General features: G+C 38.0%; 1 protein-coding gene across 2 annotated transcripts in view; it reads left to right on the top strand.

Moving 5' to 3' along the window:
* The first annotated feature begins 203 nt into the window (after positions 1-203).
* The window catches only part of LOC117411107 (potassium voltage-gated channel subfamily KQT member 5), a 176,278-nt gene continuing 153,536 nt past the window's right edge, over positions 204-22,945 (top strand). For both annotated transcript variants that reach the window (XM_034018245.3, XM_059024958.1), the window contains exon 1: positions 204-1,944. In XM_034018245.3, the coding sequence (XP_033874136.2) occupies positions 1,580-1,944 (365 nt within the window). In that variant the 5' untranslated portion in view covers positions 204-1,579. The remainder of the gene's footprint in view (positions 1,945-22,945) is intronic.

Below are 22,945 nucleotides of genomic sequence, written 5' to 3'. Positions count from 1 at the left end.
TATGTACAGTTCTTTTGGTGTCATAATTGGTACAACTGCAATACTACAAAAAAATGTATTTGTAATATTTCTGTAGATCACTTTTCTACCATGTCCTTAATTTGGCAGTGAGTGACCACCCAGCGTGTGTATTTCATTTCACTGGATCACGTGGGTCGTTTCTGACAGCAGCACATTGCCTGAGAACAGAGCGGCAGAGAGAGAGACAGAGAGAGAGAGAGTGAATGGGAAAGAGAGATTATGAGGCAAAAAAGGAGTGCTGTGGATAAACATTCAGATGTTATTTCGAACAAGGACGCGTTTCATTGAGCTTGCTGCTCCAAAACTGTTTTCTTACCATACACACGCGCACACACACACACACACACACACACACACACACACACACACACAAAGATCAGAGAACGAACGCCGCAGGTTAAGAATATATATGTAAGTAGAGAATGATTGCCACGATTTGCACTGAAGAATGTGGACAGAAGATTGTTTTTATTTTATTTTATTTTTTATTGCTATCTAACTAAGTATTCCTGTGCACTGAAGGGGAAGTTTACTGCAGTTTATGCCGTATAAAAAATAAGTGTAGGGCGGAATCCAGTTGGTTTCCGGAGCTGGTGACGAATTTATTCATGTTGAATAATTTAGATTATTTTAAAAGCCAAATAAAAAATAATAATAATAATAATAATGAAAACGACTGTCAGCTGTAACTACTGAAATGTGTATTTTACTGCGATGTGATGCTGCCTTTGGAAAGACATCTTGTGGAAGAAGCAAATAAGCCGGCGTTCTTTATTTCTTTTGATGAGTACAGAATAACGCATTATTGGGTATGCCGTGGTAGAGGGAAGCGGTATATGAGCATTCACTTGCCTCACTAGACAGTACACACGTACTACTTTGATGGTATACTTTCAATCTGAAATCGTAAAAGGTACTGTACTGGGAAACTGGTTCAAGCACTGGACCTCGCCTCGGTTGCTTGGGATAATTCTGCTGTTATTTTAAAGATTAACTAAATAAACACAAACCAGGGACAATGTAAATGCTGGACCCTTTGGGACGTTTTGATTGAAAGCAACAGCTTGCACTTGCTGCTCATGTGCTCAGATCAGTTTGGAAATACATGTGTATACCGGTAAATTACCTTCTAACATTTAGAAGCTACTAAAGATATATATATTTTTATGAACAATAAACTTGAAGTGACAAATATTTTGTTTTGTCCATGGTTTTTCAGACTCAACACTTCAGCGTGCTTCATGATTTTTTTTTTGTTTTTCTGAATATGAAAAACGAGCTTTAAAAAAAAATGAATTGGACAACATTTTTTTTTTTTTTTTAATGACACGGATTAACATGAAATGCTGAACAATGTGGATTATCGGCGACTTTGCCGGAACTTGGAATACTAAAACAGGCTAACGTCTGTAAACTAAACTGTGTTAGTAAACATTGTTTCCAGTGATTTGTTTTTAATAAAATCGAAAGTTAAATCTTCATAATTTGATTGTGGTGAGGCGGTTTATTTGCATCCTCTCAAAGCACAAAGCGCCACCCAGCCCCAGCCGGTGATGTGATGCCCCGCAGCCACAGCGGAGATGAGGGCAGCTCTGGGCTCTGGATGAAAAGCTCACCTGGGCACCGCGCTGAAGTGTACTGCATGAAGGATGTGGAGTCCGGCAGAAGGATGAAGAACTCGACGCAAGCGGGAGACGGCTTGCTACAGGCGGGGACCATCTTGTCGCAATCGACTACAGGTGTTGTAGTTCCAGAAAGCCAGAGAGGGAAGCAAGGAGCCCGCTTGAGCCTGCTCGGAAAGCCGATCTCGTACAGCAGTAGCCAGAGCGGAAGGAGGAACGTCCGCTACCGGAGACTCCAAAACTGCTTGTATAACGTACTGGAGAGACCCCGAGGATGGGCTTTCATCTATCACGTTTTTGTGTAAGTACTGGATAATTAAAACTATAACTAAACACACAGCAAGCCACACGAAACAGAAGTGCAAATAACCAGCATACCTCTCAACTTGTTGCAGTAATCCTGCCCTGTATTGTATAACATTACATTACAAATGTTTGCAAAATATAGAACTGTAGGCTATAGTGAACGTTTTATTTAAGTTTAAACCTGCAGTTTATAGGTATTTTGAAAACCCTGTGCTCATCCTCCAGGCAAACCTATAGTTGTGGAAGAAGAAGAAAGTTTTTATTTTAAGAATTATAAGCTTACACATTTTCTCTAATAAAATAAAAAGTTGATTATTCAGTGGCATACATTTTAGAGTTCAGCCAGATGTATTTTGTCTATTTTGTGCCTTTAAGCATTTTATAGGGTTGTATTGTCGCCTTGCTATAAATTCCAACATTGGAACCCACACCAAAAGCAGCACTACAATATAGCAGTAGCATTACATGCGTTGTAGTGTATAATTGCAAATCAAATAGTCTTCAGTTAAAGAATGACATGGACTAGGGTCATCACAAGAGCTTGCCTTACTGATAAGAATGTTATGCTTTTTTTTTGTTTGTTTTTAGGTTATTTGTAATACATTTATTGAATATTTGAGTAGCTGGGCTAACCATGCTAAATCATTATTTATATTATTGATGTACCTATATGAGTATTAATTTCTCTGTGGCACCAGCTCAAGTTTAAAATGTGTTGGTCAGCAAAGTTATGTTTTGTACTGCGCATGTTAAAAAAAAAAAAAAAAAAAAAAAAAAAAAAAGCTTTACAATTATCATGTTTTAATTAATTTATAATAGCTTTTAAAAATCAGAAATGAAGACGATCATCGCAGCTAAATGCTAATACATAAAAATCAGCATCAGCTGTCTTTATTCCAGATTTTGTTTATTTTGTTATTTGATACTTAAGCAATAACAAGGCCCTGGGAATTGCTGGGGATTTTAATGACTGACTGGGAGATCTGGTGGCCTGAATACAAAGCCATTTAGAATTGTGTTACCTGTGCTCTGTTTATTCCACATACTTTGAAACGTTTGTTCTGTACCGACATTTCAAGAAAATGAAAATCCTGTGAAGCAACCAGTGAGGTTTCTTGCTTTAGTTTGTGCAATTCTTTATACCCGCTACAAGGATAGCAGCGCCATAATTAAAACTGAATTTACATCCATAGAGTGCTGTTAGAAAACAAAACAATGTAAAGTCAGATTGATATGTGACTGAGAAGTACTGCTGCATATAAACATAAAATAAATATCATGATTGAAATTCACTGGAATGGACTGTGTAAAATACTCAAGGATGCAAAGGTCTACAGATAAAGTGCTGGAGTATGCTGAACAGGAGACACTGCTGGGTGTCAATGTACCACCAAGCACTTTAGTGATCACAGGACTGCAGAAGCTATTCTACCAAGTAACATATTACCTTATTGGACATTTTCGCTCTTTCACTGTGTGTATTTTGTGCCTGTGATTGCAGATCGTGAGAGAGCAGAAAAGATGCAAGCAGTGCAAAGCCAGCATTGCCAGACAGCCGATTGTGTGTCGATGCTCTACAGTAGAAACTTATCCATGCTGCATTTTGCTGTGCGCAGGGCATCTCGGAAGGAAGTTAATCTCTAATCTTTGTTGTTCTGCCTCAGTGGTTTGGATTGTATGTTTGATTAAATTAGGTTGTGCTTTCTGTTATCTGCTTTGAGCACAACTCTCTCAGTCCTCCCTATGGCGTACTGTACTTACCTTAGAGTTCAGTTGTTGTACCACATTATAAAGCATTCTGATTTAGGCTTAAGTGATTAAGCTGTTGATGTGCCAAGTAAAATATATACAAGGCTTCTCTTTTATTATAAAGTAGTGCACTGTGTGACTTGATTGTAAAGCTGCAGAAGTTCATTTTTCTAAATGCAGATGCTTTCCTGAACCATTTAATGCAAGGTTGTGTTAGCCATTTCTATGTAGAATATTGGATCTTACAGCAATATACGAAAGACAATATTTTATAGAATATATTGTTTAATTAGAATAACTAAACATTATAGCTAATGTGACATATGTCTCATACAAACTATTTGATACAAAGAAATGATGTCACATAGTATCGGGAGCTACTATATCAGTGGTTCTCTTGTCAGTGGTACTTATTATATTTATTTCTTAGCCGACACCCTTATCCAGGGCAATTTACAATTGTTACAAGATATCACATTATTTTTACATACAATTACCCATTTATACAGTTGGGTTTTTACGAGAGCAATCTAGGTAAAGTACCTTGCTCAAGGGTACAGCAACAGTGTCCCCCACCTGGGATTGAACCCACGACCCTCCGGTCAAGAGTCCAGAGCCCTAACCACTACTCCACACTGCTGCCCTTTGATGACCCCCCCCCCCCCCACACACACACACACTGAGTGGCGCATCCGGTAAAGGCACTCCGCGTGAAGTGCAGGATGCGCCCTATAACCTGGAGATTGCCGGTTCGAGTCCAGGCTATTCCACTGCCGACTGTGGAAGGGAATTCCCAGGGGGCGGCGCACAATTGGCCGAGCACTGCCCTGGTGGGGAGGGCTTAGGTCAGCCAGGGTGTCCTCAGCTCACCACGCACCAGCGACCCCTGTAGACTGGCCGGGCACCTGCAGGCCTGCCTGTAAGTTACCCAGAGCTGCATGGTCCTCCGACGCTGTAGCTGTGAGGTAGCTGCATGGCGGGCCTGCAGAGTGAAAAGAAGCGCAGCTGATGGCACACGTTTCGGAGGACACGTGTGTCCATCTTCATCTCTCCCGAGTCAGCGCGGGGGTGGCAGCAGTGAGCCAGGTTGAAATAAAAAAAAATAATAATAATTGGGCTTTCCAAATTGGGGAGAAGACGAGAAATAATTGCAGATTCCACATTTTTTAAAATAACATTTTAAAAAAACGTGCCACTGTGTTTTAGTTCTTTTACATGAACCAGCCACTGATCCATCTAATAAGAACAAACTTAACACTGCAAATAAGCACTTACCAATTGTGCGGCACACTTACTAATGTGCACGCCACACAGTCAGCCAATAAACAGAGCACCTCACCAGAAGGCAGCGGACTTCATCCAATAATATGTAAGCTTAAATAAAAGGTACCAGTCAGATGCACAGCGCCAACTATTATTATTTTATTTCTTAGCCGACATCCTTATCCAGGGTGACTTACAATTGTTACAAGATATCACATTAATTTTACATACAATTACCCATTTATACAGTTGGGTTTTTACTGGAGCAATCTAGGTAAAGTACCTTGCTTAAAGGTACAGCAGCAGTGTCCCCTACCTGGGACTGAACCCACGACCCTCCGGTCAAGAGTCCAGAGCCCTAACCACTACTCCACACTGCTGCCCCATAGAAATGGTGACATGCCAGGAGGTGTCAGCAGGAAGATTTGCTTTAAGTTAATATATAGTTAAGATGTGCATGGTAATTAAAAGTACATTCTGCGCCACCATTTGAAGGTCTTATTCGTGTTTGCCAATTACCCCCTTAAGAGATACTTGAAAACCAACACATATGCCATAAACGATGCTTGTGAGAATCTCAAAAGGTTTTGAGAAACACAAGATACACTGGAAGCAGCTGTGTCTTACTCAATCTACTGCACCGTTCTGGGGAAATGAAGCTCTGGTCAATGCCTTGCTATGTGTGTGTGTGGTAATGACAAGGGTCTCTAAATAGCAGGAAGCCTACAACTGTACTTTCTGTTGTAAATTGGTTTAATTCTTTATCGTGCTTGTAAAGATACAAAATGATTCATTTTAAGGACAACATAATATGCATTGTAACTATGTTTGGTATATTAAAGATTCGTAATATAGTCAAAGTTTGATAGCAGATCTGAAGGCTAGGCTTAATGAAGTACAGAAAGATACATTAACGGCAGCTTTAAAACAAAATGTGCACTTGCTTTTATTTAATGTAGTGGTGGGGACACAAGCTCAACGGGCATTGCAATAAATGTAGCTTAAGCCCAAATAACGTACAGTAGACCCTTATTGTTAAATCTAAAATGACGTTTTCAGAGAGAGAAAAAAAAGCATTTTTACTGCATAACATCAAAAAGAACAAATGTAACTGCACCTGTCTAAAATGAACCCTGGGATAACGTTTGTAATCGTGACAAAGCTGTCCTTACAGCGCCTCACAGTACCAAATTACTGTGTGTGTGTGTGTGTGTGTGTGTGCATTATTTTAATATTGTATGAAATGCCAAACACCATCAGTTATCTTCATCACAATTATTTGTTTTACCATTTGGTACTTTTTTGAAAGCTGCTGTAAGGATAGCAACACCATAATTAAAATTGAACCCTAGTGTGTTTCTTACTACTTAGTTTTATTCTATTACACATGCTTTATTCCTCTCAGAAAATGCACCTTGGCACTTCAAAACCAGCCCCTGTAAGCTTCAGAACAAATCTATGTAATAAAAAGTGCTTTACTGATGCACTGATACTGAGCAGGACTAATAACTACACCGTTGCAATTAAAAACTGTCATCAGCAGCAGGTATATTATTTTAAAGCTGGGTGTTGAGCATGAAAGAAGAAAACGAGGTCAATGCCATTAATGGGAATCACCTAACATGGTTGGAATTCACAGGAAATATCTGTGGGATTTTAGGGTTCCGTTGAGTCCTAAAAAAAGAATACTCTGGAAAGACCATAACCTGATTTTAATTTATTGTATATAAAAACAAGGAGAAAAACAAAGCCCTAAAAAGATCACAGAAAGCTTCCGAAGTAATGGTCACAACATTCCAATTCAGCTCTTAGTTCCACATGTACGCTGACGACAACATTTGATGATCTGTAAAACCGATAGAACTGAAAAATACTTATTCCCCCCCCCCCGTTTATGATCTCTGGAGATTCTCCAATTCTACACGGAAAACAACCAAGTCAATTTATTTCCGGCCCTCCTCTGAAATTGAACTTTTGCTGCACCAAGAATAAAAGAATAATGAAAGAATGCTCACCCATGATTACTGTCGAAAGGACTGATTCATACGAACAGTATATTTTTGTACATTTTAACTGTGATACTCTCCCAGTGCATATAGTATAGTGTTTTAAAGTCACTTTTTGAAACAGACTTGCAATCCTGCAGTGTGTACTGTAGCTAACAGCACACTGTTAAAGGTTGAAGATTCTGTGGAGCATGTGGCTTTCCGTCACCTCCCCTGGCTTTCTGAAGCCTTGTGTGCATGATCCCGGCCAGTATACACAGTACAACAGGTTATATTTAGACAGCAGCCCTGGGGACACTAATTGCCTTTGGTTTTCAGTGTGGGGTCTTTGGCTGAGAGGGGAAAGCAAGAGGAGAAATTATTGATTATATCAGGTGTTTTTGTACAAAGTCCCGAAGGCTGAAAAATATTCTGTATAGTGCTGTACAGTAGCATACCAATGCATGGGATCCATATAGTGCATGTATAAGTGTTATGTGTGCTGTTTTGGTTCTGTCTCAAGTCCATCCAGTCACAGCATGTGCAGTAACAACATTCTTGTTGCAGTATGCGCAGTACAGTTAGTCAAAATGTATATTTGTAGTATTAACACCATCCAAAATCAGCCTGATACCCAAAACTTTAATGCAGAGCTGTCCAACATTTATTGGTTAAAAGACCCATACCAATGACCAGGGAATTCTTAGAGCCATACAATATGTGTGTGTATATATATATATATATATATATATATATATATATATATATATATATATATATATATATATAAATTAATCTAAGTTAATCTTGGTTTTAATCGCATATTAAATTGATACAGTTACTACATCCATGTAATTTAAATGTGTTTTATTACTGATGCTATTATGATTACATTTAACTGTAAATAAAATCATTTAAAATATATTTATGTATTTATTTAATCAGGAAATTTACCCATTGAGACTGTGACCAAAATTTACTAGGGGCAATAATTTAGAAATTACAAACAGAACCAACACAATAAAACATGCGGTTCAAGCTTGATAAGCAGCATACAGAGATCAGAAAACACAATAAATAGAATATCTATTTTTAAATGTGATTGTGGACTGAAATAATTTTTTTAATAAAATTATAAATGTGTAGCTACAGTAAGCGCTTCTAGGAAATTAACTGTTAATTGTGAAGAGAACATAAAAAAAATGTTGCCATCATATCCCAAAACTGCAAACTAACAAGAAAATTGGTGGGCTTTACGTACTACGAGTAAAAAAAAAATGCAGCCTACTCCAGTGGCACAACTAGGCTTGGAAATGTGGGTGGGCCCCAATTTAGGTTGGACAGGAAATGACCAAAGGTCTAGACGTCACAGGAAATAGTTTACATTTCAAAAATGATTTAAATCAATTGCTGAATGTGTCCGATTGTGGCAAGCATGCAGACGCGGCTCTCATGAGGCCATATGTGTCTTTTTGAAAGCGGCTATTCAGTTCTCAAAGTTGACAGTCTAAAATATGATTCCACATTACTCTCAAGTCTTCATTAGAGTGCTCCCTGGTTAACTTTCCCAAAGATGAAGTAACAAACAAATCATCCAGTCGATTTGGTAATTTTCTCTTCTGATCTTTATTTTGACGTTGCCAATTCCACTGCTAAAGTAGATGTAAATTAATAACTTGCAGATATCTGTCTGTTGTCTTTAAAAACAAAATTAAATAGACTAATTTGCTTTGCCACGTTGACCGCCGCACTACCACTAATTAGTCTGCAAGTTTGCTTAAAAAACTTCACATTTAAAATAAAGTTGGAATATTGAAACATCTTGGATTTTCAAAAGATCTGCGTCAGCTGCATCACATGCTGTCAATCAAATGTGTCTTGCACATGACTCGTGTGAGAGGAAGATCCCACCCAAACATAGCATCACAATAACTACTTTGCTTTGACTAAAGCCTGTGAAATTTTGAAAAATATCATTTTTGTCCTTAACTTGAGCATACTTAGCTTGATTCATGGGCTTGCACCTATCTTGAATTTCTGTTGAAACTGGTGGGTTTAATTTGTTGTTATATTGTTGTTCTCTGTAACAGAAGAGCTGCTAGTCATACAATACCAGATTCTACGATATTGTGGCACGCGTTACTTATTTTTTTTTTATTTTATCACTGTCTTTATAGGTGTGTATGATTGGTTAGTCAACAAATGAAGGATAATTTTGTACCATTTAATTTGCACTGGTGAAAAATAACCTGGTTACCGTACTGATGGCATATCAGATGCTTAGATGACAGATATGGTTACTTGTAGAACTTAAGGATAAAGCAAAATACATTTTTGAATTTCATTAGTTCCATTACTTAGTTGAGCACAAGGTGGTTTCAATAAATACTTTCTGATTTAAATATAGGCCTACTATGTGATAGTTTGGGTAATTCAGTCTAAAACAGTAGGTTTATTTTTTAAATTATTTTTATATATAGTTATTAGTCGAACAAACCTCTACCGAATAAGACCATTTTGCTACCTACTTTCCAGGCAGGTAGCAAATCCTCACTACTGCCTTAAAAATTTAACTTATAGCCCTGATATTATATATATATATATATATATATATATATATATATATATATATGTATATATATATATATATATATATATATATATATATATATATATATATATATATTTGTTGCGACTTTCTGTTATGTGGAATGTAATAAAAGAGAAGCAAAACGGTGAGTGTTTTCACCTTCATTTTACACCATTTCCACGTTTGTTTCATTTGAAGTGTTAAAAGTTTAAATTTCAGTTTTCGTTTGCTTGTTCAGCTATAAAAAGGCACAAGTAAACCTCATGTTATTACTTTATGAAAACGTGTCTATGGCCACTGTTTACTGCGAAGAAACGGCAAAGGCAAGGAATGAAAAAAAAATAAAATAAAATGCGGTGTCAACTTTATGTACTATTTATTTGGCATCCTTTGTTTTGTAGTTAATTCACTGGGTAAAGTAAATCCTACACAACTTAGTCGTGTCATATTTTTTCTATTTTAACGTGTTACATATTGTAAGGTCTTGCTGGAAAATAAAGTAGCACACACAGGGCCACGGCCACCCCCCCTGCCCCTGCTGCCTGCCTTCATAGCAATATAATGGCTTTATTACTTTTTGAAAAAATATTTAAATTATGAGCGGCTATCCAAACATGAAAATCCCGTGTTCATCCCAGCATTAGAATGTATAGTATTTCCTTCATTTTAAAGGATTTGGCTCTGTTGAAGCTTGTGGTATTTTGTACAGGTCTACAGTGGTTAAAGAAACATTATGATTGTTAGGGGTCAAACAGCTGTTGCCATATCCATTTTAGCTGTACAAGACGTAACAGGCATTCTTTAGACTTGAGATACTTAAATAATGTCTGTTTCTATTAATACAATAGTTAGATAGTTATCAAACTGTCATAGACTGCTGTCTGAGAAGCCAGCAAAAATCTAGAAGAATGTAATGAATATCAAGCTATATTTAATTCATAAAAATAAACTTAACAGTGAATGAAAAATAACTCCAAAAACCTTGGTAAAAATAGCAGAAGTGCACATACCTTCCTTGTGGAAATGGTAACTGACTTGTCTAAGGCAGTCGTGTTGCATTAAGGCTTTTTCAGCATTGATCCCTTCATTGCACAACATTGCTAGCTCTAACGCTCTTACGAATGATGTGGCTTTTAATAGGAAATGCAGCCGTCTTTCTTTTTCCGGTTAGACTCACCACGTGTTAAGTGAATGAGTATAGTATGCTTGAACAATACATTGGAGGGTTCAAGCATACTAAACATACAACCAGGTAAAGTTCCTATTACAGTATTAGGAAGGTACCATGAGTTTCAGTACTGTCGTTACTGTTATTTGTAATTTGGGGTTTACAACTGTAGGTTCTGGGGTAACACATTTGTTTTTTGGACCATCAATCCAAACATTTGTTTTTCTCTCCACATGTAACTCCTGAAATGACAACACTGATGTTATATATATATATATACACACACACACACACACCAAGGAATAGTTTTTATTTTATTTCATCATACCAGAGTATTCACTCACAGTGAAAAACTTATGGATATACCAGAAGGATATCCACCACGGTTACTTCCACTATTTGAAAAATGCTAAATAGATCCCAGAGCATGAATAGTATATGAATGGGTTAAATTACGACTTACGTAAACAACATATTAGAATATTCATCTGAATTATAAAACCATATTTGGATATGAAAATTGTGGGTACACCAGGTTTTTGCATTTGTTTACATGCAGTACACATAACAAACCCTACAGCAGCTAGTTCATATAGGCTATAGATGGAGCTTCCTTGAAAATGTGCATTGATAAAATGGCTTGGATAAATGAAGTGCTGTGATTGGCTGAACAAGATCACATGACCAAACAGTAATAATTGTCTTACCGCACGGCGGTAATAGACCAACATCATAGACCAACTTACTTACCTGATCTATTAATATTACTACGTCTTAACAGTACCAATTATCTGAACAGTGTTTCCGTAGATCAAAATAATGCGATCCAAGCCATTATTTTATTACTATAACATCTCAAAAAACCTCTGCAAATGTCTGTGATATTCTCTGAGCGGTGATGCAGTACCATCCAGCTTGTTTCCTTATGACCGCCCTGATCTGATGTCAGGGGCAAGTATGACTAATTATGAGATACGCCCTTTTTGTTTGTTTTTTGGGGGGTTTTTTCGGCTTGTCTCGGCTCCTGTCGCTCCCACTCGGCCAATGAATGGTTTTCTTGGCTTTTTCCTTAGAAAAAACGACTAAAAACCAGTTTTTTGCGTCTTTTTGATGATGTCGGACAGGGTCTGACATTGGACCTGATAGGAATAATTGCAATGTCGGACCAGGTCCGACATAGGACCGCAAAGGGTTAGGGAAGAGTGATAAGTGTCCAGATTGAAAAAAAGAGGAGTTCTACAGGTGCTGTCTGAAGAGGTGAGTGTTGAGGATGTGACGGAAGGTGGTCAGGGACTGGGCAGTCCTGACATCTGTAGGAAGGTCATTCCACCACTGCAGGGCGAGGGAGGAGAAGGAGCGGACTCTGGAGGCAGGGGAGCGTAGAGGAGGTAGAGCCAGTCTTCTAGTGCAGGAGGAGCTGAGAGGTCGAGTGGGGGTGTAGGGAGAGATGAGGGTCTGGAGGTAGCTGGGTGTAGTCTGGTCAAGGCATCTGTAGGCTAGTACAAGAGTCTTGAACTGGACGCGAGCGGTGATCGGGAGCCAGTGGAGTGAGCGGAGTAGTGGAGTTGCGTGGGAGAAGCGAGGCAGAGCGAACACCAGGCAAGCAACGAAGTTCTGGATGAGCTGGAGCGGACGGGTGGCGGACGCAGGGAGGCCAGCCAGGAGGGAGTTGCAGTAGTCTAGGCGGGAGAGTACCAGGGCCTGGACCAGGAGCTGGGTGGCGTAGTTGGTGAGGAAGGGTCGGATTCTTCGTATGTTGCTCAGGAAGAACTGGCAAGTGCGTGCCAGTGGAGATGTGCTGGCATCATTAAACTTAATATATTTCTTATTTTTTTCCTTAAAAAAGCTAGTTTGTGTTATTATTTTAAAAAAAAATGTAACCATTTTATAAGCAAAATAACCCCACTCCAGCGAGTGCGGTAAGACAATTTACAACACACCTAGGGGGTGCAGTAAGAATTGTCTTACCACACACCCTGTCGTGGGTTATTTCTTACATAACGTCTCAAAATTACGCTTTCAAATTACTGAGTGTAAAAGGCTGGAGCTCAGTGAAAATTAAAACAATGGGAAAGGAAATTAGGCTATACAGCACTTTTTGTTACTTAAAACCAAATGTGTGTTCCTGGTTACATTTTTTAGATGCAAGGATCATAGTATTGTATATACTAGGAAGTATATCACACTTAGGCCCTGTCCACACTACGTAACCAGTCTCGAGAACCGTACTCAAAACGTTTTAATTAATCCAGCGCAAAGCATCACTCTGAAGAACCGTTTCCTGTCTAATCGGATATAATGCGCACATATTAAAATAGTTTGGTTACAGTTCCTAGCAGCACAATAGACTGTGGGACTTAATATGACATTATCCCACCATGCACTGTATTTTATGTTTACAACCCGGCAAATATGGAGCCCGTGCCCACGGAAGACATAGCGCTTCCTAACGTCAATGTTATGGCTTTGTTTCTTAAAAACACAAAATACATTTAAATATGTTATAAATTATGATGTTTTTGTTATTTCATATTGAAGTTCAGTAAAATAATGTAGCACAATGCATTCTGTTAACGGTAAAGGCATATTTTATGTAAGGACTGGGAATCACCATCCCTCATAATTGTGTTAAACTGTATTACAGTATACTGCAGTTTTGGTAGGAAGTCTGACTGAGAAATATGTCCGGGTTTAGTCTGTGGAAAAGGTGGCAACCCTAGGTGGATCTCTCGTTATAAAGGCTATAGTGTATAGAGGTGTGTGTATGTGGATATGTATGTTTGTATGTGTGTGTGTGTGTGGCTGTTTGTTCAGGGGTAGGGGGTCTGTAAGTGTATGCTTGCCTAGAGCCCAGTGATTGGTTAATCCGGCCCTGAGTACAGTACATATTTGTCATCATATTTCCTGTAGCAGAGGAAACAAGATTTAACTGGGAGATTCTCAATATCTACAGAGCCGTCTAACTTTGTTCTTGTAAATTACTGAAGTGCTTATTTTATGCAGGCACGTTACTGGTACCTGTCATGTCCTTATCCATCTGACTGAGTACAGTATCTGTCTCTGCCGAATAATGTAACGAAAAATATCAAGTGTTGTCTTTTTCTGTAACTTCCAGCTTAGGCTTTTCAATCATTGCCAGGGTTTGTTTTTACTTTGAATAGTGTCATGAAAAAAATACAGTTTTATCCCCCATTTTTATTTCATATTAATCATTATTTTTTGTTTTATAAGTATACTTGTAGTTTATTATTCTCAACAGTCAAAGATAAAACTAAGGAAATACATTAATCAGATAAACCTAGATGTGACATTTTCAACGTGTTTTGGAAATACTTTATTCTTGTGTGATGTACTTTTTAGTATGTTTATTATCATTATCTTTTTGCTATTAAAATGTGTTTTTTTTTATTGGGATTTTTAAAATAATAACATTATAACCTTCATTCAATTAAAAGATGGCTGATGGCTGATGGAGGGTGGAGGAGTGGTGTGATTGCTGTTGTATTTCTCAATGACTAGAGACGGTGGGTACAGTATCTGCACATCATTCTTGCTGACACATACAGTTTTTCAATCCCCATTGGACACCTGCTATCACCAGACCGTTTAAGTATTCAGAGTAAACTTTACCCAGACGTGATTCTTTGGTTGTTTCTGACACATGTATTAATTATCTCTTGGCGCCTCTGTGGCAACAGATGCTCAGCTCTGATCCTGCTGTGGTTTTTATTGCCGCCAGGTTTGTAGTTGAAATCTCTCACAAACTATTGGAGGATATGTCAAGTCTGACCACCTGGTTAAGGAATAATCACTGTCTTCAAGTAAATAAACCCTGTAACTAAATCTTAGACCAGATTTACAAAACTCTGTCACATCTTTGTAAAAGGATAAAAAAACACATGTATATAATAATGTGTAATAATACATTCACAGTTTTCAATAATGTGTTTTTTCCGGTCTTTTTTAAAGCTGCACATTTGTCATGTTTATCAGTGTACAGTACTGTAGTTACAGTAACAACCCAGAATAACATAGATCACTCCATAGTTACTACGATGGAGTTTACAGAAACAGTTACAATGCAGGTTACAGATTAACAGTTTGTACAGGATCAGAGTTTGAGAATTTAGTGCTGGGTTATTCAGTCAGAGTATGGGTTGGGCATACGAACTGACCAGACGACCCAGCTCTCTGGTTTTCTTATTTTTATCCATGGGCTTAAAGATATGATCTTATAATACAGTACATATTCATGAGATCTTTCAAAATATTAAGGTGTACTAAGATGGGCCAGTTGCAATGCAAACATACTGTAATTTGCACATTTTGTTGTATGTACGAAGAAAAAAGATGTTAATGAAGAGAGCTGCAATATACTCATTTAAATATTATTTGCATCATCGTAGCGAGATGAGTTGTGGTTTGCTGCAGCAGAGAGTGCCTGAAGGATAACATCTATACATGCAAGGGTGCAAGAATCAAAATAACATTGTTTTTGTTAAATGTAAACGTCATCTGTACAATGCATTCTGTTCCATCTTCATTTGACCTATTTTAATACTGTTATGTAAAAAATGAAAGGCAGTTTAATCCCATCAGATTCTATAGTGGGGCCCCAAACTTCACCCCCAAAAAGCTTTTCATAATCATACAGTAGCCCCTCGCTGAACTGGACATGTTTGTCCAACATAAGGAGGTGTCGGTTTTAAAAACAATACAATAAAATCACACACACATACATTTACAGTTCTCGATGTATTTTAAATATAAATCATTGCGCTGAAATAACACTAATGTGTTTTGGGTAGGCTACACATTGCATTATGTAAAAATGTAAATCTGTACAGTAGGCCTATACAGTATACAGTACAGTAGTAAAATCAAATGAATACCTAGGACACTTTTTTTGTACTTTAGCGTACTGGTAACACAAAATAAATCATGCTGCTGCATTGTATGCATTGGTGTACAATGTGAATAAAAGATTATTTTAAATTGAAACTAAATAATTTTAGGGTTTTTTTTATTTTATTTTAATTATTATTATTTTTTAACTTGGTCTTCTTTGTAGCCTAGACAATTAACACACAATAGATCATCCTATACAGATGGCACATGTGTGCAGTCTATTGCTCCTAACATGCTGGGAAAACCAGAAATGTCATAGAAATTAGTTTTCAAGGCTTGTAAGTACACCCTGACTTCAGTGAAAATTAGGTACTAATTAGGTGTTCGTCTCAAATACATTGAGCACAACTGGCAACACACGAGAAAAAGCGGACTGGGAAATGCCAGCAACAATTGTGACTGTTTAAAACATGCTTTCAAAAGTTCTTAACAAATTGATGCAATTGTAAGTGTCGCAGTTGCCCGCAGCTTTAGTACATTTCATTATAATATTTTTTATCCTTCATTTCTACCCTGATACTGTTAACTCCTTCCATCCCAAGAATCTGCTGAATCCTCTGAAACTCTCCGAATGTGTCTCTTTATCCCCTCTAACTGGTAGTCTCCCATCCTCCGTTGACAATGAGGTGACCCTCTACAACACCACCCTTACTCATCGACACTGTTGTCCCGCTTACAACCAGAGCCGTCAAGAAAGATCGAAACTGCCCATGGTACACCCTCGGACTTCGAGTGCTCAAGTCTGCCTGTCGCAGGCTTGGGCGCAAGTGGAGGTCGTCTGGATTAACGGTTCACAGAGAGATCTGGACCGACCATCTCGCAAGCTACAGGTGTGCCCTCTTTTGTTCAGAACAAAATTGACAACATCTATTCTACGCTGTCCCGCCACAAACCCAGTTTACTACTTGACCACCTTTAATCTCCTCTTCTAGCACCCCTGCCCTCTCCTCGTTCTCTCCTCTCTCCATTGCTGATGTCTCTGGCCTACTATTGAAATCAACTATTGCCACATGCCCCCTGGACCCCTGGCCGACTAACCTTGTTCGTCTCTGTGCTTCTGATCTTGCTCCTTCCATTAGGCACACTCTCAACCTGTCCCTGGACTCTGGCTTGGTTCCTGCTGCCCTTAATCTTGCCCAAGTTAGGCCGGTACTCAGAAAACCCTCCCTTGACCTGGCTGACTTATCTAATTTCTGTCCCATCTCCAATCTCCCTTTTCTCTCCAAAACTCTCGAAAGGGCTGTAGCCAATCAGCTGATGAAACATCTCACGGATAACAATCTGTTTGAATCTCTACAGTCTGGCTTCCAGCCGCATCAAAGTACTAAAACTGCACTGCTGCAGATTGTGAATGATCTCCTGCTTATTGCTGATTCTGGTGCTCCCTCTGTGCTTGTCCTCCTTGACCGCTTTTGACACCATAGATCATGGCATTCTTCTTGACCGCCTTCAGAAGTATGCTGGGATCTCTGGAACCAGTCTCTCCTGGATGGTCTCCTACCTATCCGGACACATGCAGGCTGTTTTCTATGCTGGATGCAGTGGTGTCGCAAACCCAGTCACTTGTGGTGTCATCCAAGGATCTGTTCTTGGGCCCCTTCTCTTCAATATCTACATGCTTCCCTTGGGTCACCTCATCCGCCAACGCAGCCTCATGTTTCACTCCTATGCTGACGACACCCAGCTCTACTTAAAACTAGACCCTGGAAGCCCTTCTGCCATGGTCTGGCTCTCGGCTTAGCATTCAAGACATCAAGGCCTGGATGTCTGCCAATTTTCTTCTGCTGAAGACTAGCAAATCTGAACTCCTTCTAGTAGGATCTAAAACTCAACTTGAGAATCTCAATATAGCTGCCCTGAACCTCGGAAATTGTCTGCTGCTGCCTTCCCCCACAGTACGAAGCATTCATGTACTTCTTGACAGCAAGCTGTCCTTTGATGCCCACATCTCCATGGTCAAATCTTCCTTCTACCATATTTGAAACATCTCCAAAGTTTGTCCCTACCTTTCCCTCATGCATGTCATGCATTTGTCTCCGCTCGACTCGACTACTGCAACTCTCTATATGGTGGTTTCCCAGCATGCACCATAAACCGACTGCAGTTAGTTCAGAATGCCACTGCCAGGATCCTTACCAGATGTAAAAAACGTGATCACATCATCCCCCGTCCTGCCCAGCTGAAAGTTCGGGATTACTTTCGAAACTCTCCTGCCACAGACAATGCCCTTCATCACACAGGTCCTGAGTACCTCCTCAGCTTGCTGAACCGCTATGTCCCTGCTCGCAAGCTGAAGTCTTCCGACTCTGGCCTGCTTGTTATTCTTCATGGCTCAGATTCTTGGGAATTCTCTCCCAGCTTTGGTGCGTGATGCTCTCACCGTCACTCGCTTTAAATCAACTCTCAAGACCCACCTGTTCTTTCTTGCTTTCCATGCTCTTTAAGCCTGATGGCTGCTATCAGCTGCTGTGTTGTTGCTACTATTTTATGTATTATGCTACTATATGTTATGCATTTTTCACTGTACTTAATGTATTATGCATTTTTCATTGTATTGATTTATGCATTTTGTTTTTACTGTATATCATGTATTATGCATTTCTCTGTTTTTAAAGTATTATGGATTTTCTCGTTAATGCATCTTGTAAAGCGCTTTGTGATGGTGGTCCACTATGAAAGGCGCTATATAAAGTAAAGTTTGATTGATTGACTGATTGATAGTTGTGTGAGAAATGCTAGTCAAACACAAACTCCGGGCACCTTTACTTGGCCATTCAGAGGTGTGTCTTTGTTCAAACTATATTTGCATTCTAGAGTCCGCGGAGCAGCAATCCCCACCCACAGTCAGCTACGCAGCAGAGTTTTCTGTATGAGAATACGCGTATCGTAGGGGTGCGTATCTCGTACGTTGATCCAGGCCATGCAGGGTTTACGTACTTTTTTGAGAGTAGACCCCTTACTGTATTGCATTTGCCTACGTGACTTGACACTGATTGGCATATATAGGGTTTGTTGTATCTTAATATAAAATAAACTTGATTATACTGCGTTTGTATTTTTAGCAGTATTAGCAAGAACGATATCATATCAAAATATCGATATTGGTGCCCATCACTAATATTTACAGTATCAGTGCCTTATGCAGTTTATGAATTCAAATAAATAATACATGATTTCAATAACAGAAGTATGTGTCAGCATTCTCTTTGAAACATTGGGATCTTTAAAACCTTGGAATACATTTCAGCAGCTGAAAGTATTCTTTATTGCTTTGTGTTGGAACCCAAAGTCCCGGTTTAATTAACAAAGTAGTCTGTTTTAAAATATTGAGAGCAGTTAAGTAAGCGCTAGTGGGCATGAGTTATGGAGAGTGATTCATGTCAGTATAAAATAAACCTTAAGCACTTCGTGATACAGGACTTCATACTTTAATGCCTTTTTTTTAACAGCTGATGCAACAAAATCATTTGACATAAATAACAAAATGATTTAGGACTGACCTAATCTCAACCCATGGTGAACTAGCCTAGGGAAATGCTGTGACATCCGTTTATGTAATTGCAGACATTGTTTATTTATGGTTACATGTCTCATTTACAAAATGGCTGTAATAAGCAACCATGTGAACTCTGAATATAACCTTTTTTTAAGTACAGTATTACAGTAGCAGTATTTATTTTTTAAATAATATTTTAATGACTTATTTTCTGGCCCATTACAAATCGGGAACATACACTGCAGCAGATGTTGAATTTTAATTTCAGTACCGGAAAAGAGTCTGCATGTGCGAAGCCAGTTTTAAATGACAAAAACATTTTAAACGAATGTGACATCACTCTTTTGCTAAATTGGTACTGTTGCTTAAAACCACATTAAAGCAATCATAACAGTTGCTGGTCAAACTCAGAATATTCCAACAGATTTAGGAAAAGTTGCTTCATGGAGAAATGTTCGTTACACTTTATTATTATTATTATAATTTATTTCTTAGCAGACGCCCTTAACCAGGGCGACTTACAATTGTTACAAGATATCACACTATACATTTTTTCACGTTATACAGATATCACAATATTTTTTACATACAATTACCCATTTATACAGTTGAGTTTTTACTGGAGCAATCTAGGTAAAGTACCTTGCTCAAGGGTACAGCAGCAGTGTCCCCAACCAGGGATTGAACCCACAACTCTCCGGTCAAGAGTCCAGAGCCCTAACCACTACTCCACACTGCTGCCCTCTTATACTCTTCCTGTTTTTGTTTTTGTATTTTAATATCATATTTAGTGGCTTGGCTTGTAGCAACTGCTCTGCCAAATCAAATAATTAAACCTGTGGTTGGTACAAGTTTAAATGTCACTAAATGTTTTTTTTTTTTAAACATGTGGAGTTAAAGTGACTCACACATAAGGTATTATACAATTACAGAGCAGTGTAGAGTTCAGATTTATATAAACGCTGCAAACCACTCTTTCCTGATATTGTTAGAAAGGTTAAAATGTATAGTTTACTGAAAGGAGATTGAGAGGTAAATTAAAGTGTAAAGCCCTTGGATGTTAAATTGGAACAGTAAGGGTTGTGAAAGTCCTGTGTGAGCAGTCTTGCTTGGATAGTGATGACTCTGAATAGCTATGTTATTACACAAGACAACAAATCAATGGCAGTGAATGAGTGGCTGTCAGTCACTACCCCTTTTTGTGTTGTTCTTCTGAATGAACTTGACACACAAGTCTACCTGGGTCGTTTCAATTGGGATATGCTGTGCTAATTAAAAACTGCAAGATAATAAATTATAAGTAAAGTATATTGATTACATTTTTTTATTGGCTAATCAGGCCAAATGACTTATTGCATCATACTGCTAAGTATTATACTATCTGAAGTAAATTGGCAAAGCAAATACATTTGACTTTTAAAACTTGGACTGCAGCATTGTACTGTACTAGTCAAAGGTCAAAGGAGAGTAGACTTGTTCAGTAGATATCATTGACCATTGTTCGGTTCTTTTTATCTTGGCTAAAACTGAGCTCTTTTCATGCACTTGACATAATAGCCTACTTGATATTTCTATCTATAGATGTGGCAGATAGAATTGAATAAAGTTGTTTACTGGCGAAGAGCAAAACATGATTCACCATGCCTATTTGCTGATTATTACTGCTCTGAAATTATTATTTTGGCAAAGAAAAAATATACATCGCACTGCTACTCTATTCAGTAGTCGATGGTTGCATTTTCATACCTACAACATTCATCATAAAGATGAGAATCCTTTATTAGATCACAATGGCTATTATTCAAGATTCTCCTTTAAAAAAACAAATCATATTTGGAAAAGGTTTGTTGCCAATTATACAGATGCTTGAAGGACCATTCTGCTTAGCCTGTTACCAAGTGAACAAAACCTCTGAATCACCAGTTTTAAAGGGCTGGGAATGCAGCTTTTTTCTTTTGAAAATATTGTATCTGCCTGCTTGGTTTCTTCTCAGTTCTGTCAGCAACCACCATTTAGATGAATGGCATAGCTTGCGAGCCGTACCGCTGCATTCTTTTAATTTTGTCTGCAGTTCGAATGTACAGTTGTGACTGAGCCATCACAGTGTATAATGTAATTCAAAACCTCATTTTTGGCTAGTTCAACCTGTTGTGGTGTATTTCTGTTCACCGGTATCTGTGAAGTATGCTAATTTTGAAATATCTGCTTAATTCTCTCAGACCCACATTTTAGAAAATGTCTGTAAACTGATAAGCTACTAAAGCCACATTGTTGGTTTAAGGAATTCTTGCAAGTTGCAGTCTAAACAGTATGGTTTAAATTAAAGCTATTTGGACTGTGTAATTGTAAAGTAAACCCACATGCATTTTTTTTTGTTTTGTTTTTCCAGTGCATCCTAAAGAATACTGTTTGATGTTCACAGTAAAATAAAATAAATAATTACTGTAGAAAAAAAACCTTGCAATTTGTAAACCAGGGTTACGTTTCTTACACACAGTATTTTCACTTCACTTGGAAGAAACTTGTTTAGAATTGGTCATTCTTGTTTTGTTAAGGAGAAGTGATGTGAAAAATAAATGACATACAAGCAAATGAAATCTAGATGAAATACAAGAGTAAAATCAAAGATGAACAATTTTGTAATAGCACAGGTCACTATTAGAATACTTTGTTTTACTGAATACTGACGCATGCAAGGCGTTTGTTATGCACTCTTATTACGATTATTACTATAGTGGTCTTGTCTTTTTTCTGTCGTTTAATGTAATGCACAACCGTCCCTGATTTGTGGCACTGTTCACACAAATGAAAGCAGGACTTGTTTAAAGAATGTATTACAAGATTAAGACCTGCCTTTGCCAGTGCCACGCTGTTGACCCAATGCTCACATTCCAAGTAACCAAATCAATATTACGTTTTCTCTAAAGTGGCCGTTGCTAGGAGCAACCACAGTCCAAGCCAAAAGTTTGATACTCTAGTTTCGCTGTATAAAGCCCACTTTCTGAGCCCACATAAAGAGCTGGTTTGCAGAGAAGGAAGATGAATAAATAGAACATTTCTAAAATTCTCTGGATACTTTCTACAAAAAGGTATTTGGTTCGAACACTGAAAACATCTTCTTGAGATGAGACGTTCAGCATTTTTACAGTAATTACAAATACTTGTAACATGTAAAACCCCACCCAAATAAAATGCACTGGATTTACATGTTAAAAAATGCAATACTCCAGAATGTGTGGTGATCATTTTAGTTTAAAATATAAATACATCAAAGTATAGTGTTTAATATAGTTTTATAGATCTTATGAGATATGTCCTTTACTGTAGGACAAATGCTACTGTGTAAGCTGCTTTTACTTTCACAGTCAGAGGTATTTGCAATAATTCAAGTGTCTCAATTCAGTACTTAGGAAGGTTCAGTTAGTTGGTCTTTCATGGAGTTCATTGCATAACTAACCCTTTTTAAAATCGTAATACAGATGAAATGAGAACAGTGGTGTGGGTTTTACTTCACCTAGGGCAGTGTTTCTCAACCATTTTCGTAACAATGCCCCCCAAGGATCAGCTGAGCTTAGTCATCGTCCCCTTGCCACAGAAAGTAAAAAAAATTAAGAATTATTGCTGATTAACAGTGCCGTTTAATTAACATCAATTATTAATTACATTTAATTCCACTAGTTCCAAGAATTACAGAGAAATAATTCATAAAACAAAAATAATTAAACCCCAGTCACTGGTATAATCAACATGGGGATACATACATAAAATTCTTACTATTATGGAATATTGCCAACATATCTTCTTTGCTTGCGCCATGCTGTGGATAGCAAGAAAGAT

Source organism: Acipenser ruthenus, chromosome 6 (genome assembly GCF_902713425.1).
Source record: "Acipenser ruthenus chromosome 6, fAciRut3.2 maternal haplotype, whole genome shotgun sequence".
NCBI lineage: Eukaryota > Metazoa > Chordata > Actinopteri > Acipenseriformes > Acipenseridae > Acipenser > Acipenser ruthenus.
This window is presented reverse-complemented; position numbering and strand designations above follow the sequence as displayed.